At 40.3% G+C, this 20,526-nt stretch overlaps 1 protein-coding gene across 7 annotated transcripts in view; it reads left to right on the top strand.

Annotated features, from left to right (window-relative positions):
• NRXN3 (neurexin 3) overlaps positions 1-20,526 on the top strand; it is a 1,690,724-nt gene that overhangs the window by 1,313,989 nt on the left and 356,209 nt on the right. For all 7 annotated transcript variants that reach the window (XM_059914768.1, XM_059914763.1, XM_059914764.1 and 4 more), the window contains one exon: positions 3,338-3,519. In XM_059914768.1, coding sequence (XP_059770751.1) covers positions 3,338-3,519 — 182 coding nt within the window. The remainder of the gene's footprint in view (positions 1-3,337; positions 3,520-20,526) is intronic.

Below are 20,526 nucleotides of genomic sequence, written 5' to 3' on the forward strand. Positions count from 1 at the left end.
GTGGAGATTCCATTCCTGAAATACTGTGCTGGCTGGAACTCAGCAAAGCAACTTCAGCTGCTTGCAAACTTGCAAACACTGCAATATTAAATGGCCAAAATACCACCACAGCATTTTTTTCATCAGTTGAATGAATCACTTTTTGTTAGCAAGCAGGAAATTTCCATGGTTCTGATTATTAATAAATGTAGTATGATCTTAGTACCAGCATACTGAGCACAGTGAGAAACCAGCAATCAGAAACGCTAGTCTTTCTCGGAGTAGAAAGCATGTGATTTGGTATTGCATGTCTTAGAAGTGAAAATCGTTAATGGATTAAAGAGGATTCTTGTGGTTCCTGGGATGTTCCCAAAAAGTTGATTTGTAATCCACATTTAAAAATAACAAAATTAACTTTTTAATTTGAAAATGTAAAGTAAAATAATTCCATGTTCCCCCTGGGACTCTAGGCATTTTATATTAAAATTAACAGAAAGCATGTATTTATCTTTAAAAACCATGCAAGACAACAAAGCTAATTAAAGAAGAAAAAAATAACAAGTTATCAGAGCAGAGGCTTGTAACTATTAATTAACTTCCTCTAAAGCCAACATTGGACTATGGAAGCATTCAGGGTCTTTAGTCACCCTTACTAGCAAATTCAGTACCAAGAATACATTTTAAAATTTATTTCTATATAGCAGAAAAAGCTGTATGCTAAGGACTTTGTACCTTTTATGCCCTTTTCACCTATAAAGTTAGAATTATCTAACATAGTGATATCCTGAATTCAGAGCAACAGAGGCAATAAAAATAATTTAAATCATACTCTCTTTCTACTTATCATAATATTGTCATAGTGTAGTTTCATTCTTTGTTTATTTAAAAATTGAAGTCACGGTGACCTTCTGGCCACTACATGTAAGAAGTTGTGTATTTATCTTTTAAAATGCTCTTCCTCTTTGTATTCTTTGTATTGAGAATTACTGAACAGGGCAGTGGGTGAAATATAAGCAGAGTAGAAAGTTTGTAAAGTTATTTGTATGGTGAGAAAGCCAGACTAGCTTTTGAAAACATGTCAGATTTAGGGGTTATGGCTTTGTTTTCATTCTGCTTCATTCTCATGAGAAGGTGTGAAAAAAATGAAGTACAGTCAACTTTACATCATTGGTATAGTTTATTGTACAATGATATTCAGCTATGATTGTTATATGGTAAAGCCGGGCTTTTGGAGGCTGGAGGGTCCAGAAGGAGACTTAAAGGAGGTGCCACTTATTTAAGTCAGATATTTGGGTCTCTGTTTCCAAACAGTGTTAACAAATGAAATATTCCATAGAACTGCTGTGAAGACCCAGCTAATAAATCTGAAAAACACTTTTGCAAACTGTAAAGCACCATGTATATGTTGCTGCTGTTATCAACTTTTGACCTTTTCTTTCTGTAGTGACAAAATTATTTCCTGATAGAGTATGGATTTATTTCTGTAGCAGAATCCACTATATATTTAGGATAGAATAGGGTAAGATTTTATAAATTGCCACAAAATGTCACAGGCTGATTTGCACTTTTGGTGATTCTATATATTAATCACTGAGTAACCTTCAGTTTTCCAAATAAAGAGTAAAGGGAATGATGATGACATTTGTAGTCATCTACAGAAATGGAATTATTTAAATTCTTCACAGATGGTGAGATATCAAGAGTAAATCATTATATCCACATTTCTGATTTTAAGAATCTTTGAGGGTGTTTGTGGATAATAAGGAACAAACATTATTTTGCATGTAGAATTCAACATATACTTTCCATACTACAATCCCAAACTTTCCAGATGACTGTGGAGGGCTTTTCAGACACCATCCCCTAAGAATTGAGAAACTCATAAAAGGAAAATAATGTTATGCTGCATACAATACACAAACTGAGCATATTGGAGCAACTAGAATAGTGACCTTTCAAAGAGGACAGATTAGATGCTATATGCCTCAGAATACAACATGGCTTAATGCCTTAGAAGAGGATGGCATATGACATATACTCCTAATTCTAGCCTCATAGCAGCTTACTCTGTTATTTCTAAACAAGCTGAATAACTCATTTCTTCTTGAAACAACATGATTCAACCCAATATTCTCTGTAAAGTAAATTGATCAGTGATTGAGATTTTTAGTAAATGCTAGAGATATATGAATGCTTGTCTAATGTTGCTTTAAAACAATTTCAAGGATTGAACTATGTTCAGTGGGAAACACAAGAAAATCTGATGCCAAATGTTCTCTGAACTTTGAAATGAGTGACATATGGAACTACTTACTCACTGTGGGTGACATACACACAATCATAGAAACTACAATGGTGTAGTCTATTCTGGCTACCAAATCTGCATGCTTTTTCCCAAATTCAGATTTTAAAACTTGTTTGTAAAAATAGATTTTTGAAATTTAGGAGATGCAAATATTCTCTTTATTTTTCTTCCTCTTTGTTTTCTAAGTATTTTTAAGTCAATATATTCTTACTAACCCCTGGGTTTATAAATTATAAGAGCTAAAACACAAGTAAATATTAAAAACAACATTGAACCCACTAGTCATAATTGATAATACTGCTTTTCAAGATTAAAATTCATTAAATTGAGGTTTTTTTCCTATGTCTCCTATGTCTTCTTTTTGAAAGTTAGCTTGGAAAGGAGCTAGAAACTGTTATAGAATACCGGATAAACACCACAACTAGGGAAAAAATTATAGAGTTAATTTTTTAAAGACCTCCAGAATTAATTTTTACCACCTTTTTTATAGCAACATAAGAGGGAAATAGGCAAATGCTTTGAGTCATGTAACTTGGTTTTCTCAGGCTTTCTTTTCTGTGAGGGTGACAGAGGACACAGGCGGGAAAGGAATAACGGCTTTGGACTTCCACGTTACCTTTAGTTTTGTGTGGCCTTCCTGGAACTGCTCCCTACTCCACTGACCAGAATATTCTGATAGCTAAGAGATGGGGGAACTAATTTCCTGTCTCCTGCCTGCCCTGGCCTAGATTGAAGAAGGCAGAAAAGTTGTTTGTCACAACGTAGCAAAGCTCTCAGACACAGCATGTTATCTGCCCTCTGCCCTTATACAGCAGGATCTGAAGATGCGAGGAATGTCTCTGGCTAGCATCTGCTTTGTTATTAACTCATTTTGCCTGCATCTTTAGTTCGGGGTGAGAGCCGCTTTGGATGCCATCCCTCTTGGTCACCACATACTGGCACGTGGCGGCCGTTTCTCTCCACAGCTGCCTGTGCAGAGTCTCAGCAGTGTACCCACAGCTGGCAGTACGCGCTGCAGGGTCCTGACGGCTCCCTCTCTCCTTGCTTTCGCAGCTGGCGCCACGTACATCTTTGGGAAAAGTGGAGGCCTCATCCTGTATACCTGGCCGGCCAATGACAGGCCCAGCACGCGCTCTGACCGCCTGGCCGTGGGCTTCAGCACCACCGTGAAGGACGGCATCTTGGTGCGCATAGACAGCGCCCCAGGCCTCGGGGACTTCCTTCAGCTTCACATAGTGAGTACCGGGACTGTGGCCTGGATTCTCTTGTCTTCCTGGTGGTCTGAGCTGGTGAGCCAGATAAATGCAGTGGAACATTCTAGACAGACATGGCAAAGGGGCATATGCTTGTAACATTGCCTCAGTGTGTTGGAGCCATACCCAGGAGGTGGTGTGTATTAAGCCTCATTCTACCCCTCAGATATGAGCCATGATACTCAGAGGGTACCTCGGGGATAGAAAATTTAAAACTCTTCCTGTCCAGACTCCCTCCCCTTCTGGGTGGTTTGACCAGTCATGAAACACTTAACAGACCCCTTAGGTGTAGATAAGAGACTGACCTGGTATGGTTCATCTTAACCTGGTGCAAGCAGCAAGGCCACCTTGAGTGTCAATCATCTCCTAAGTTGGGGGGATCAGCAAAGGTTTGCTGTAAAGGGCCAAATAGAAATATTTGGGGCTTTTCAGGTCATAAGTCTCTGTCAGAGCTACTCAACTCTGCCATTGTTAATGTGAAAGCAGCTATAGACAATACATTTTTAAAGAATATGTATGACTATATTCCACAAAAATATATTTATAAAAACAGGCTGCAGGCTGTGCTTTGGTGACCCCTGCCCTAGCCTGCAGACACTCTTGTAGAGACATAAAGAACATGTGATAAAAACTGAGGCCAGAGTGGGTGGGGCAGAAAGAATCAGCACGTTGACCAAGAGTTGGTGTATTTGTGTGTCTTGTATATAGAGCAGTTTGCTTGTATATATAAACCCAATAGGATTGCACCCTCACTCACTGCAGATCATTAAGAACACAGTGCAATTCTAAGAAATTAAAATGATTTGGAGGAACAAATTACTTTGTTGTGAGGATAGAAAATATTTTTATAGCAACAGTTAACCCATTTTATCACCAGTGCAGTCTGCAGTTAAGAAAGTAGGCTAAAGAAGGATACGATTCTCATCCATAAGTACCCGAAGTGCAGCCACCAAGAGCAAAGAGAGGAATTGTTCTCATTAGTTAGCAATGACAAGGCTAGGAAGAATGGATTTAATTTGGAGCAATAAGAATGAGGTTTAAATAGTAGGGGGGGCAAGCAGTTAAGAGGAAAAGTCAACTGGGAATTATCACCAACCTCCAAAAAGGAGGAAGAGCAACATTTACTGGGAATCTCTGAATGTGAGTTTTGCTAATGTGCCTATCTACCGAGGAAAGCAGAGTGAGATTTCATTGCTGGGCTCTGGAGTGGAGGTGGCTGGCTGGAACCACAGCAGCAAGCTCAGCCCTGGAAGCAGTGCCCGGCTCCAGCACCTGCTCTTCCAATATGCCTTGGAGACAGGAGCAGCTGGAAGGAAGAGGCTTAAGCTGGAAGCCTGTCTGATCTCAGCGTGAACCAGAGCAGGTCAAGACTCTGCTTAGGAATGCAGGGAAGGACTGCTTGGCAACGATCACCTTCAGAATGTAGAATAGGGGTCTTGAAGGGAGTTGTGAGCCTTTAATGCTTCCTCAGATGCTTCAGGAACCATGTGGTACTATGAACCTGAGCTTAAGCATCTTAAAAAGCCATGCCAAGGAGCACAGAGGAAGGCAGCCATAGTTAGTACAGTTTATCTTTATTTGGCCTGTAAGAACCACCATAATTTACAAAACTCTGTGAGATTTATGCTGCATATAACTTAATGAGTATTTCATGGCAGCTATAACTAGTCTATTATTACCAGCTCACTTGTATTTCCACGGGGATTTCTCTTCTTTTTTTATTCAGTGCGACTTACTAGGAAGAATAAGATTTGACACAGCCATGAGCATTTTTTCGAGTCAGATAATGTGCTACCAGTTTATCCATTTCTTCCCATTCCTGTTTTGTAAAGCGTCTCCACTTTTAAGAGAAATGTTGTTTTTTTGTGTTTTTTTTCTGCTAGTTTAGTTGGAGTTGGCAGTGTTTTTATAAAATGGATATGAGGATTCTGGGAACTTCTAGGAGGAGCCAAAGCATTCCATGTTAAATCTTAATAGCAAAAATACAAGAAATTTTACATCAAAATGTGTAGAGCCCCCTTGGGTATTGTAGACTTATTCCAATGATGCTTTCATTGCTTAAACATTCTGGAAAATTCCAACAGATTGTCCTTGAGAGCTTGGGTTAGGAAATGCCGTCTGATATTTTTAGAGAAAAGTAAAAGAGACCCTACGACGTAAAGAAACCACACCATTCTGGAATGGACCTGACATGCCTGTGACCCTCTTGAGCATGGGAACCCTTCATTGGTCTAGTAATTTCAAATCATTTTTTGTTCACTAATGGATCGTTTCTGGGGTCTACCAGAGATAGAAAGTGTGTGTGACTGTATTCCAGTAAAAATGTACTTATAAGAACAGGCTACAGGCTGTACTTTGGTGACCACTGCCCTAGGCTGCAAAGGTCCTCCTAGAGATGTAAAGAACATGTGATTAAAAACTGAGGTCAGAGTGGGCAGAGCAAAGGGAAGATTCTTTACCACACTGGAGAGGGAAGTTCCAAGTGGAAGGTCAAAAGACTTGATGACAAAATCCAGCCTCTTGTTTTGGACATTTACATAGACGCATCAGGAGAATGAAGCCATAAACACCTACTAAGATAATTTTATATGACTTTCACAATCTGTCATATGTGGATTTGTTTATTAAACACAGTTTGTTTCCTTGTACTAAAGAAAATTACTCAAAAAGAAAGGAATTTAAGTGCCACTACTGAGAGCGGAAAGGGTTGGACAGGAGGTAAATGGTTTCATGCCCCCTTGCAGTGCCCCCAGGAGAAGAGAAACTCATGGGCACAAAGGGAAAGTGATGACAGACAGGAAGAGGACATGAAGGCAAGGTGAATCCCAGGGGCAGGGGAAGAAAGGACGAAGTGGGCCTGAGGAAGAGAGGACACATCTGCCTGGAGACGGGCTCTGGCAAGGGTCACGTGTGGGCAAAGCTTCATTCTTCGAGTGTGGGTGTTAATTGTGGAAATAACCAAAAATACCTTGGTGCTGCTTCTGAGTGGTTGTCAAGCTAGTACGTTGCTCCAAAACAAAGTCTAAACTCTGAAATTAGTGTGTGTGGGGCGCGGGGGAGAGCACGAGAGAGGAAGGAGGGAAAGAGATTGAGAGTTTGTGTTTTATATACGGCTGCTGAAGGCGATTCTTAGGAATTCCTGGAGGTTTTGAGCAGTGGTGACACTGTCATTGGAATAAGCCCTTTTTACCCCCAAGTTAACCTATTTGAGGGAAGAGAAAATGCTCTTCCAAGAACACTGGGGAGTGTGACCCCAAGACGAGCACTCACCCTAAAACAGACTCGCCTGTCGTCGAGACCCCAGAGTAGGAATGGCAAAGAGGCTTCGTCTCGCCTGCCCGCTCTGAGTGCCTCTCACTCTCTCAGTGCGAGCTTTGCATCGGGAGGATTCGTGAGAGCAGTAGGTAAATCCAGCAAGTAGGAGTTCTGGCTTCCACTAGCCATGTCTGCCACTCGAGGCTGCACAGTCCTTCCTCACATGCTTGAAGTCTCCTGTATCTCTTCCTTTGTCATCCTGAAATCCCCACACATTAAAAACTCTTTAGGGAAGGAGGTATCTTTTTCAACTCTTAGTCCCCTGGAGGTCTTTGAATCACTGACTAATTAGTTTAGTCAGTCTTCTTATTATCCTTACCCCACCAGGCTAAGGTCAGCTGCTCTGACAGGGTTTGAGTTCTGTTTGGATGGTTGAGAAGCAAGAAGGAGAAATTAGCATGGCTGATTTGGGGACATACAACACTTGGGGGGATGGCAAGAATTTGTGGAGAGAGCTTGGGCAGAATGAAGGCATTGGTGCCCTAGGGTGAAGAATTGGTGCAAAGAAAGAGACACTAAGACAGAGCTGGGTAGGTGCTGTAGGCACAATTTTTCCTGTTTCACAGTTTGCTCAGATTGTCTGTTGTTCTCACCAAGTGAACAGAGGCTCTTCTTTCTTTTGCTGATTTCTTTTAAACCAAACGTCTTCCCACTCATCTGGGCCTCGTGGTGATTACATAGGCTTATTGAACAAGACAAGAATTAGATCATTAAAAAAAAAATCAGAGAAGGCCAAGAGATCAAAATAATTTAGAGATTGCTTCAAAGTAGCTTACGGTTCTTCGTTTTTGGTTCACACTTCTGTGATGTACTATTTTCTGTGTCAATTATTAATCATGATATTAATGAAATCACAGACAAAATGCATCTGACAAAGGCCAAAAGATCTTTGCTGAAGTATGTGTTCATGAAATAAAATTCTGTGGAGGGGAGGGTATCATAGGGCAGAGGGATTTTTACAAATTATTGTTTCAAATATAAGTTCTCTCCACTGAAATCTATTGTTGAGAAATTAATCTGCTCAGTATTTGGAGAGAAGCTATTCCTGTGAGTGACATCTGCCTACTGACCCTTCATCTAGGCTCTATGGAGCTGTGTCAAGTTACACTCACCTTCTTTATACAATAGAGACAAAATTGAATAGGACCAGAGAAAGGATTACCATGAAGTGCTTGCTATTGCTATCCTGAAACTCCTGACAGCCTCCTTTCACCACCTGCAAAATAGAAGGCTGGGGAGAACCGGGCAACAATTAGCTTCTCTTTATGTAGTTAATGCAGGGTGTAAAAAAGACATCCTATTCATTTTATTCTCTCTGTGTGTAATTTACAGTAAATCCTCTTGGATTTATTTTTTAATTATGAGCCTTTCAGGAACAGTGGAAATTTATGTGTCAGGACATGTTTTGTTTGACAAGAATCTATAACCTTCCCCAACTGTTTCCCTCCTGTCTTATAATGTAGATATTTACATAAACCAACGTAGAAGAGAAAAGGTTAGTATTGTTCACACTGACCCCCTTTCCAAAATGGGTAAAGTGTTCTCTTTCCAAAAAACTGCCCCCCCCCCCAAAAAAAAAGACTGATGGTATTCTCTTAGTGTCAGGTTTGGGAAATCAGATATTTATTAAGTTTGGCTGGTATAGTATTGTTTTCCCATAATTTATAGCACTTGAAGAGACTTCTGGAGAAAAAACGGGAGCAGAGCTGAATTATGATAAATGGTCTGTTGCTCACATCTATTGCATCTATAAATTGCTGGCCTGGATGCTTCACTTGGCTGTCCCCGTGTGGGATATTTACAGCAAACCATCAACATCTTCTGGGTTAGTCTTCAGTGAGCTTAGGTGGCTGTTAGCTTAGGTTCATCTCTGGATTTGGCCGGTGGCAGAACTGGGCTGGGTTCAGGCATTGTACGTGGGGGCATCTGCAGGGGAGTCCAGAGGAATATTGACGTTCGAGGCCGGTAACGCAAATAAAGAGGGAAAGAACAAGAAATCAACAAAGGTGTCCACGAGATGCAATTTTGCTTCCCCCAGAGCGCTGCGCACTGCAGGTTAGCTCTGTATTTCCTTTTGCTGCTCTTTGTTCTTAGTGAGAAAGGCCTCTTTGGGTTTTCTAGCCTTAGGAGCTTTTCCAGATCATTACCCACTTCTGTGGAGAGGGCCTGCTGGGGATCGTGTCTGTAGCTCCCAGCTTGGCCGTTCCATCCCGGCGGAGTTGAAGGAGAAGGTGGGAGAAGGGAGTGGAAGGGGTTTTGAGGAAGCGACTGCTTATGTAAGCTGGACCAGAGGCAGCACCTGCACGGGAGTCGAGTGTGTTTCCTCAGATCTTTGTTATTCCCAAGGTGGCTCTGCCTAAATCTGTTGACTTTGATTCCGTGCTTCATGTTGAAAGGCAGAAAGCTGTAGTAGAAAAATGTGCTTAATTTGTGATCAGAAGATTTGGATCTGAGTCTCATTTCTGTCCATATCCAGCAAGCTACTTGGCTTTGAGCCAGTCACTCCACTGCTTTGAGCTTCACCTTTCTCTTCTTTTAAATGGGCACGAGACAGCTTACCTAGTAAGGATTTCCTGAGGTTCAGAGGAAATAAAGTATTCAGAAGTTGTTTTGTTGTTGGCAAAGGACTGCATGAAGGTAGAATGGTAGTTTTCTTGATGAAATATCCAGCAGGTGATGACTTCATTCAAGAAAAAAAATATATATATATAGTGAAAGGAAGAACATGTTTTATAATGGAAAGCAGAATTTCATTTTAAGTATTTTGGAAAGTCTACTTAGACACTTTCTGCAAGCAAATTCCTATTTTATCTGATCAAAAGCAAATTTTTGAATTAGCCAAATCCACAATTGAGACTTTTGGTGTGTTCCGTTAGCACGCGGTGAAGAGCCCAGTTCCCGCTGAGAGATGCCTGGTTAGGTCAATAGGCTAAGTAGACTCCTGCAGCTTCCTCGGTGTCTCATTGTAGGGCATTATGTCTCTACAGTGTCATGAGGTGATGCATTGCGCTTCTTCTGCACTTCAGTACAATGTTCCAAAGGGCTCTGCACTTACCAGTAAAAGTGTAATCCACCCTGCCCTGAAGTTCTTTCTTCAGTCGTATGAACCCTATCTCATCTTGCCTAAAGAAGGAGATGGAGGAGGTGGTGGTGGTGGTGGAAGTGGGGGAAGAGGAGGAGAAGAAGGAGGGGAAGATGGAGATGAACAAAACGATAACAACAAACAGCACCATCAGGAGAGCAAAATCTTTCTAGGCGAGGATAGTATAAAAGTGGTTTGAGACCCACCATGGGCACCGGATAAAGACATAAAGGGCTTGGCCCTATACTTGGGCATTAATAGAGCCCAGAAAGGGGCTCTAGAACGAGCCCCTAATGCTGCTAGAATGAGCATCCCAGTATGGGTACAGCCAGATTGAGTGGAGATGAGTAGCTGCTGCCACCAAGTAAACTGGAAACATAAAAGCACGTGTACAGGTAAAAGCATCTCATAGATTTTTTGATTCCTCAAATATAAAAGAAAAATGAATGATAAATTTAGTGTGCAGATGAAATTTACAGTAATACAGTCGTAAAAATTGAGTTGGCAAAGCATGGAGAAAGTATTTTATAGCTGGTACACAGTTATGAGAAATGAGGCCAAATGACCATATCTTTCTCATTTATCACTTACACCAGTGACCCTTTGACTGTTAACTGATGATAGTCCTGTTTCAGCATCCTCAATGCACACATAATATGAATTTAGAGAAATTAGAATTAAGAGAATTTAGCTCATGAGTGACATTCTTTATACATGAACTGAGTGTTTTTTATGGGCCAGGCTAAGTGCTATGTTTTGGGGATACTGTGATCAACCTAGCTAACAGATTTGAAAGAACACAGTAATTAAAATATGAGAAATTAGGTTTTCTACATATTTATGAGATGATGTATTGAAACTCTTGCATGGCTCCTTGTATATAGTGAGCTTTCAATCATGGATAGCTTTTTCAATTAACTTTTTTTTAAGTCAGAGAAAACAATATATTTTATTTCCCTAAATAATGAATAGACTTTTAATCAGATCTTTGAGATTTCAACTTAACTAATATAAAATTCTAAGGAGGCATCAGGATACTACTGATTTAAAGTCAACCTGGTAGCATATACCCTAGATTATTGCAGTTATCAAATAGCTGAACGAGTTTTGAATAGCAGAGGCTTTTTAGACAGATGAATCCAAAGTGCAACAAACAAGGCAAACCCTAGGCACCATCAAGTGAGTGCTGGGGCTCATATGACTTAATGGCAAGTCTACCTTAACTCTGTCGTTTAGATGAATTATCTCATTGACCCACCACTTACACTGTTACTAGTCATTACTCCTGGGGTATTGTTCAGTGCATCAGGGCAAGAAATAACTCATTAACTCCCTGAAGCTATAGACGATGGATTTTAGATCCCTGGCTGCATTCAGAAGGCATGGGCCTCAGCATATTGATTGGGGAACTCATTAGCCACCCACCCCATAGCATCATGTGCTTAGATCCTGATGCTGTCACTGGGGCTGTTTCATCTTGTTAGTGTTTCCCCGATTGATGGCGGAGGGAACTGTATAACCGTATTAGCCTCAAAGATAGTACTGACCGCCAGACCTGTCATTTCCCAGCCTGAGATGACACCTTTGGAACCTAGAATCACTTACAGACATTTAGATAAGCCCTTCTGATTGACCAAACTAACCTTCATCCCAAAGTCAGTTCATACTCAAGATGACAGGAGATGATTGGCAATTAAAATGTCTCCTATTCTATTCTTGACTCCTTAGTTAACCTCTTTTAATTCAGTTTATTTTTCTACTCCATTTTCTATAAATTGGCAGGTAATGTAATAGCATTGATGATTATTTCCTACATTTGCTTCAGACTATATCTTTAGAGATCATCTTACATGACTACCATTGCTGTCGCTCACCACTAATACTGACTGACAAAGTACCAGGTACCAGACATTGTGCAAGGCCTTTGTTTATTTTATCTTATTATGAGCTCACAACAACTCAGTGAGGTAGTCAGTATTAATAGCCTCACTTTATAAATGAGGCAACTAATATTTAATGAAGCTAATGAATTTCCCAAGATAGCACTGCTAATAAACGGCTGAGCAGGCATTCAGACCCAGTTCTGATTCTTAACTACTATTACACCCCTAATGAAAGTTTCCGAGTAGAAAGTGTACTGGTGATGATTTTAATTCAACACGTATTTATGAAACGGCAATCTATTTGGAGTTGGTGGAGATATGAAGAGGTTTAATATCAAGGAGGGAAATAAAAATTGTACCTATGGCTCCGTTTTAAGGGAGGATGGGCTGTATACCAAGGAAAGTAAGAATATTACTGGTTGTAGACGTTGAAGAACTGTACACGGACATGGTGGGTCAGATTTTGGCTGGTGGAATCTGGAGAAGGAACACTCCAGATGAAGGTACTAGCATGAGTGTAACCTCAAAGGAAGGAAATCCAAGTTATATTCTCAAATTAGGTGTTCAGTGTGTCCAGAATAAATGAGTTGAGGGAATGGGCAGACAGTGTGGAATGGCAGACAGATCCCGTGTTTTAGAGGAAAGTGGTCTGTGATTCAAGATCTAGCTTTGCCTCCAACCAGCTGTATGTCCTTGGGTGAATTTTTTGACTTCTCTGTAAACTGTCACCTCGCAAGTCTGTGTAAAGATTTATAGTAATGTGTGGAAATGTTTAATGAGTCTTATCTGGTCTGCCATAGATGCTAAACTAATGATAGCTATGGTTGGGGTTTATTTTTTTTTTCTTTCCAGGTCCTTTAGGCCTGTAGTGGGGAAAATTTGAATGCCATATTGATAGATTGCTCTGAAAGCAGTGAGAAGACATTTTGAAAGTCTTTGAGCAGAAGACGAAATGCCCAAAGCTTAATTTTTAGGAAGATTATTTGGCTCCATTGAAAGAATGTTTTTCAGTGGGTTCAAGAAAAATAAAGAGCAGGTGATTGTTTAAGTGGTCCAGGAAAAATGTTTTTAAGGACTTGTTCTATGATGATGATCATAGGCAGGTAATGAGGATGAAACAAAAGGACATTTCAGAGATAGAATCAACAGGTATTGCCAGCTGGTTGGATGGAAGAAAGAGAGAAGTAAGAAATGTCTAGACTGGGAAAGTTATGATTTCAACAACAATAAAATAGGGGACATGTAAGAAAAATAGATTTTAGGATAAAATCATAGTTTGACTTTGGTGTTGCAAAATATAAGGTATCCAAGAGTCAATCCGTAGAGATTTCCAATAGGAAATGTGTGATGAACTCTGATGAGAGATAAGAGCTAGAGGTAGGGACTTGAGAATTCTCAGCTTGGCAGTAACAGTGGAATCTCTGAGGATTGCTGAGATATCCAAGGAGATAAATGAGTAGGAACTTGGGAAATATATACAAAACTTTACAAGATGAAGGAGAAAAAGGAAGGAAGCTAAAAAAGAAAAGGCTACAGGTTCAGGCAAAACCTAGATAGTGAAGTTTTACAGAAATCAAAAAGCTTGAGAGAGGTTTTCAAACCCAAGCAGTTCTAGGGCTTTTTATTTCCATACCTTTTGGACAAACATCTGTCATTTGAAATCACTTTGTGGGGACATCTTCTTTGTCTTTATTGTTATTTATTACAGCATATAATATTTGTCATTCTGGTCCTTTCACCAGTCATTTTGCGTTTCTTCCCTTGGTAGTCGTCATAAGCAATACTAACTCAGAGCCAGAAGACACAGGGTCTAGTCCTGGCTCTTCCACCAACTAGCAGGCATCTCAAATAAGCGGGAGAGATACAGATATTGTTCTGCCAACCTCATAGTATAGTAGAGAAGGTCAATTGAGAGAATGCATGTGAATGTGCCCTGTTACCATTGAGAGACCTACAAAATTAAATAAGATTGTTTTCCTAGTTTTCCATCCACTAGAGCTCTTGGTGCCTAAGTGGTTGGAAACCTGTGAATGAACACCTAAAAGATGTTGAAGTGGTTGTAGTTTTCAACAGGAAAGTTATCAACCAGGCAGATGGGGATCAGGGCCAAAATGGGGACTGACTCAACTGCCAGATCCCATGACCTGCTATGGTCCTCAAAAGGTATGAGTCTCTCAGACCTTGTCTCTCACCCCTTGGAGCATTGCTTTGGGGGAGGCCATTTGGATCTACGGTCATGCTGCAGTTCTCTAAAGAAGAAACCCCCCGATCCTGACGATCACCATGTGCAGTGAGGCATGGAATCTGATTACCCTTATCATTATTTTAGCTTGGGTGCCTACAAATGTTACTAATGGTCATAAAATTATTCAGGCCTTTTTAAAATGCAAACGGCAGTAGTTAGGTTACTGAAGCCTTTTGGAAATGACTTTTACTGGTTGATTTTTCATAGCTACAAACTCGTATTCTTACCTGACGACATGCATGTTTTTGTAATCACTTCTGTATTCGCTCTTTTATTTATTTCACAGTGTGCCTGCCACTTTGTATATATCAGCTCTTTTAGTCCTCACAACACTGTCAAGTTGGTGAGATTACTTCTGTTTTAGAGATTAAGAAACTAAGGCTTAGAGGATTAAATAACCATTGCTTGCAGTGCTGAGAATTAAAGAAGACTAACTATCAGTATATCTCATTCTAATGTCATATGTAGTGCTTTCAAGAGTTACCTACTCAGTATTGAGGTTGGATGTGGTGAATTTAGCAGGACCTGTGATTTTTTTTTTTTTTTAAACTATGCAGTTAAGAATGGTAAACAGAAATGGAGGAGTGGAGCACAGTATTTTGACTAAAGCAGAATATGTAATTGGAACTAAGTCATTTTATTTCTTGATTCAAAGAAATTCTTCATTTTATGTTGCATTTGATTGCTTCCCAATTTTTTTTTTTGTCTCAACAGCATTAAGGCATCCATTTACCCCCAAACTGCTTTCTTAAACACCCTTACGCAAAATGGGCTTGGAAACTAATCTAAGGTTTTGCATGCAATATGGTGGACCAAGAGATTCAGAGGCAACTTTTCTTGTCAAATTTTAACAAAAATCCTCTCAAATGTAGCGTATCTGAGCAGAGATTATTGGACAAATGCCTTCACATATTTCATTGCGTGATAAATGCTCTATTAGAAGTCTTCAAATATTCTTATGTAAAAACTGTAAATGATCTCAAATAATACAAAAACACATTTAGTCTCTCTGCAGTCAGTATTTAATTGTATGTATTTCTAATTTAAAACCAAATATGAAATGTCTTCGCAGAAGCCCTGGGCTGTCATCCACTGGTCAGCTAGTTTCTACTGTCCAGTGGCAGACTGTAGTAAAAACTTGAAAGGTAGACCTTTTCACTGGAAATCACATTTCTTGAAGTGGGAGCAGATTCCCTTCAATTTACCCCTGACTTGATGACTAATCCCTAAGGTTAGCAAGCTTTCACATTTGCCACTTAGATCAGCGATGCTAGGGCGGGTTTTGTTGCATGGCTAAACAGCAAAGTTTAATTCAACACCGAAGCTTGAATGAAGAAAATTAGTTTGGTGTGATGTGTTTCCCAGAACACAGTGCACAATGGGGGAGGGTCTTGGACTATCCACAACGCACAGCTACCTGTTAAAAAAAGACAAAAATCTCCCTGAGGTCTGGTTGCAAATGTATACAGCGGCATATAGCGAGAAGTATAACATGACAAACTTAGCTTTAGATGAGAGGCGGGTGGGAGGAATAGAATTCTCAAGTTAAAGTTAGCCAGGCAGGTGAAGATGAGTAAAGTACTTTAGTGAAAAACAATTTAATCATTTATTTATTTATTTATTTTAACATCTTTATTGGAGTATAATTGCTTTACAATGGTGTGTTAGTTTCTGCTTTATAACAAAGTGAATCAGTTATACATATATGTATATCCCCTTATCTCCTCCCTCTTGTGTTTCCCTCCCTCCCACTCTCCCTATCCCACCCCTCTAGGTGGTCACAAAGCACGGAGCTGACCTCCCTGTGCTATGCAGCTGCTTCCCACTAGCTATCTATTTTACATTGGGTAGTACATATAAGTCCATGCCACTCTCACTTCATCCCAGCTTAGCCTTCCCCCTCCCGAATCACTTATTTTTTCAACCAGCTCCTACTACATGCCAGGTAAGTTCCAGGTGCTGGGAAAAAAAGAGTGAACAAGATAGTCTAACCCCTGGACTTGTGGAGCTTACCTTCTGGTGGGGAGTCCTCAGTAGGTACAAGCAGTCAGAACCTAAGTTCTGCAGAGCTTTGTGAAAGCCCAAGGTCATCTATATTTAATTGATTAAAGTATTAACAGAATGGCGAATCACCCCAAGCTTTTGTTTCCATCTTTAAACTTTTCTCTATTTTCCAAATCTCCATGTGAACCTCCCTTACTCTTATAATCAAAACAGAGCAAAGGACCCTCTCACCAGCTGGGGGTTCTGCTGTGACCACAGTAACGACCACTCTGGTTTGTTTTCAGTACCCAAAGGAAACAAAAAAGAATAACATCTTTACCCCCGATTTCAGTTCCTTGTTCTTCGAAATGACTGTGGCCATTCCTATTGTTTCGTTTTGTAATTGTGCAGGATACCTTCAGAACATCCATCCGTATTTCACAGACAGCAAAATTGCTAGAGGCGTCCACATAGCACTAACCGACAGAAGAGAAAGAAAAACCAAAATCAACCAGATGAAAACCCAACCTCCCCAGCGACAGACCACACCACTTCCAGTATACTTTTCAAGCCTACAGACCATCAGGTCTGCACATTGACCCAGAGCTTCCCCTCCCCGACCCTAGGCATTTGCAAAATCAACCCCTGTGGTGACAATATCAGCGCAAATTAGGTTTTTTCCCTCCACTTAACTGAATGTTCCAGGAAACAGAATGGAACCACATGTTTCCCTTTGATTCACACCCAAACACTGCAAAACACAGAGTGTGTACTTCCTCCTTCAAGCTGTGTGTGTGCGTTAAACACATGCAAACATTGGATTGAAATGCAGACACATAAGACAGCTCTGGAGAAAACCATAGAAGTCTTTTTCTTCCCTTTCTCTAAATCTCCATCTTTGATTTGAGCTAGATCTTTGCAGAGATTCAAAGAATATTGTTTTACAAGGATTCTCCAAAGAGCAGTTCAATGTGTTTCATCCACAATTGAGTATTCACCACATCATAACAGATCCCCTTTCGGAACTGGGAACTTACCCTTAGCTCTCTCCTTATAAATTACTATTCATTTCTGATAAAGAGAACCAAGAAACACCCACTTTATATAATTTACATGAAAGAACATAGAAGGCACATTAGGTAAGTTTTCCTGTGTTTCCACAAATTGCTTCTTTGTTAAAAGTGAGTGTTTGGTGTAAGTAGTATATTAACAAAGAATTCTCGTCTGGTATAAACCCCGACCGAAGCAGGAAGACCAAACTTCTCTTTGAGGCGTGCAGATTGAGCTCTCATGTCTCTCTCCAAGAGAGTAATTGATATCGCAGAATAGTGAGAGCTGACTACAAATTCTGTGCACGTGGTTGTACGTGACGTGAGCTGGTCAGAAGGCTTTGTGTGATATCTCACTGCTGCAGAGGCCAAAATCAAAGGAATGAGACCAAACATTTCACACAGCAGGACAAGAGTGTGTGTGTGTGTGTGTGTGTGTGTGTGTGTGTGTGTGTGTGTGTTTTAAAGCCTAAACAGAACAACACTGTTCTGTGAACTCCAATTCGGCTGCTGACCACCTAGAGTCCCCCAGTAACCTTGGACTTAGAGTTGCTAGATTTGGGAAACCTAGTCTTGTTTTTCACACAGCACCTTCTGGAAACAGACTCCCATGAAGTCACTGTGGGTGTCTGTAAGAAGCCATGGTTCTGCTCCCTTCTGCCTTCAGGGTGGTTGAAGATTTGATTGCCTCTGAGAGGGACTTTCTGCCATTCACGATGACTGACAGTGAGGCCGGAGCCAATTGTGCCCTCTTCGCTGGTCAGGAACCAGGTCAGCACACTAGACTCCTGAGCGTGTGCGGGGCAGCTGCGTGAGGGCATCTAAAATGGAGCTACTGCAACTGCCCCGGCACCTCTTTCCTTCCTGTGTTCACTGAATGGAAGGACAAGAATGAAGGCTTTTCTTCCTTGGCTCTCCCTGGTGTTTGGCATCAGTGCACAAACAAGCCCACTTCCTCCACTTAGTTGCAACTTGCTGGTCCTGGTTCCTAATCTCGGAGGCCAGGCTGTCCCTTGTCTTCACCGTGTGGGGTTTAGAGAATGTGCCCAGCTAGTGCCCCTTGAGCATCATCCACTACACAAATATATTTTAATTTTCAGATAATTCATATGCAATTTGAGATTTCCAGTCTCTTTTAAAACTATTGGAAGGTTCAGCTGCATGGGGCCAGTGTTCCTACGCGGCCTGGGTCAGCTGGGGATGAGGAACTGTTCCCAATTCTATGATGTAGCGTTTCCAGCCACCCAGGCTCCACCCCCTCTCTGTCACACACATCCCCAGCTTCTTCGTCCATCCCCTGGCCTGCCCCACACCTGCGGACACCTGGTCTTGCGATTCCTCTCACACAGAAGTGTGTTAACAGTTTTAAGTCATACCTTCGAGTATTATGCATAAATGGTGCTCTCAAACATTTTCATAGACACAACTATTTTAAATATTTACTTTAGAAGAGCTTAAAAGTTGATTTTTATATTACTGTCCTAAGGGTACATATTGGCCTACTCAGAAATATTTGGGGCTCACATATATTCATATATTTCATGTATATAAAATCTGTTCTTTAGCATAACACATTCAATGATTTTTAACTCAGTGGTTCAACTTATCTGTGCTCTTTGAAGAACCTTCACATTGAACACAGAATGGTAATTTGTAGATGAAGATTTTATTAATTTTCCTGGGAAAAGTTGGGTGTCATTCCTAAAATATGACATTATATATAACATGCATAAAATAACATATTTTCCTATGTTTTAATTCATAATTTTACAATATCAGTGTGTCAGGGTTTTCTTGACTCTTCACACAAATTGTCTTCACACAGATCTCTGATTAGTTAGCCTTCTCTGAAGGGGGCCGCCTTTCAGGGGCATGTCTTTCTGAGAGCTCTGAATTCTGACAGGAGGGAGAGGCGACACATGACTGAGGAACACAATTGTTAGACCCCTTTCCTTGCTCAGGGGCTTCGGCTGTCTGTATCAAAATGCTTCACATGCTTCCTCTGGGATTGCTTTTCCTGTTCTATTCCTCACACAGTCAAGAATTTCTTTTCCCCCCTACTCCTGACAATTTTACCTAAAGCATTTTCTTCCATTGCTTTAGGCCATTGCTCCCAGTCATATCACCTTCTGAGACTGTGAATAATTTTTTCCCTTCAATTATATTGTTACCTTGAAGGTATTTATAGGCTATGATCTTGTTCCCTGGAGTCATTGCTTTGCCAGACTTTATAAATTTAGCTCTCACCACCTCTCTTCATATGTTTTATCTTCTAGCCTTTATAGCACTCCTTTTTTTTTTTTTTTTTTTTGAGTCTATCTTTATAACTTCTATACTATTTCAATATTCTTCCCAAACTAGAGAGGTCAGAATAGCACATCATATCCCAGGTATTACTGTGAATATTTGATATTAGGGAGGGAAATCAAGAGGGGGAGGATTACTTCAAAACTGAACTTAATCTATTTTGTGAAGCAGAAAAATAGACAAAATGGTAGAGAAATCTACCAGGACAACGTTTCCATATATTTTAACATACTATTAGAATAATCCTGGAAGCGTAAGGGGAAATGATGATTTTTCTGAGAGAAAATGTCTTGCTCCCATTAGATATTTGTACCTGTCCTTTAGAGTAAGATATTCTTTAAAAATCCAGGCTTCAAATATGATTGTGTAATAAGATGGGTTTCTTTCCACATAGCACATGAGCTTTTAAACCAATATTATCATTAACATCATTATTATTGTTATTGTTATGAATATTATTATTCCTGTCTCTATGTTTTAAATTTAAGAAACAGCATTACGCATTTAATTTTAGGAAGAAAAATCAAACTGCAACATGAACCACTTTGGTACTAGCTTTAAGTTCTAGTTTACGTCTGCCGGCATTGGAAGCATTTCATCAATGTGGCAAATTGGGTATAGCCTCCAGGGAGCCCTGCAAAGAACAAAGGCTGGTTGGCTCTCTAGTACCATCGTCTCCAAACATTTTTGATTGTCCCACATGCAAGGCAAAAAAAAAAAAAAACATGCACAACTTTTAAGTGTGTTTATGTATGATGTAATGTGCATAGGTGCTAATATGTTGTTTATACCATAAAACATACAGAAACGTCAGAATTTTGTACAGATAAGATTTGATAAATAGATGGGAGAAAAACAGTATTTTCTCCCATCACCCTAGTGAACCGACCTTGGCACCTCCTGGGGATGCTCCCCCCCACTTTGGAGATCACTGCTCTGGTGGGATCTCTGTGCTGACAGAGTGAGCCGCTCTTCCCAGCAGGTCCCAACAGGAACCCAGAATGAGCAGTTAAATGCTGGAGAGCAGCTGAGAGAACCTGTCATTCAAACACTCATTTTTGAGATGAAGATATGGAGACCCAGAGACTTACCTACCTATGGTCACAGAGCTGGTTAATGAGAAAG

The sequence above is a fragment of the Balaenoptera ricei genome, chromosome 2, assembly GCF_028023285.1.
Source record: "Balaenoptera ricei isolate mBalRic1 chromosome 2, mBalRic1.hap2, whole genome shotgun sequence".
NCBI lineage: Eukaryota > Metazoa > Chordata > Mammalia > Artiodactyla > Balaenopteridae > Balaenoptera > Balaenoptera ricei.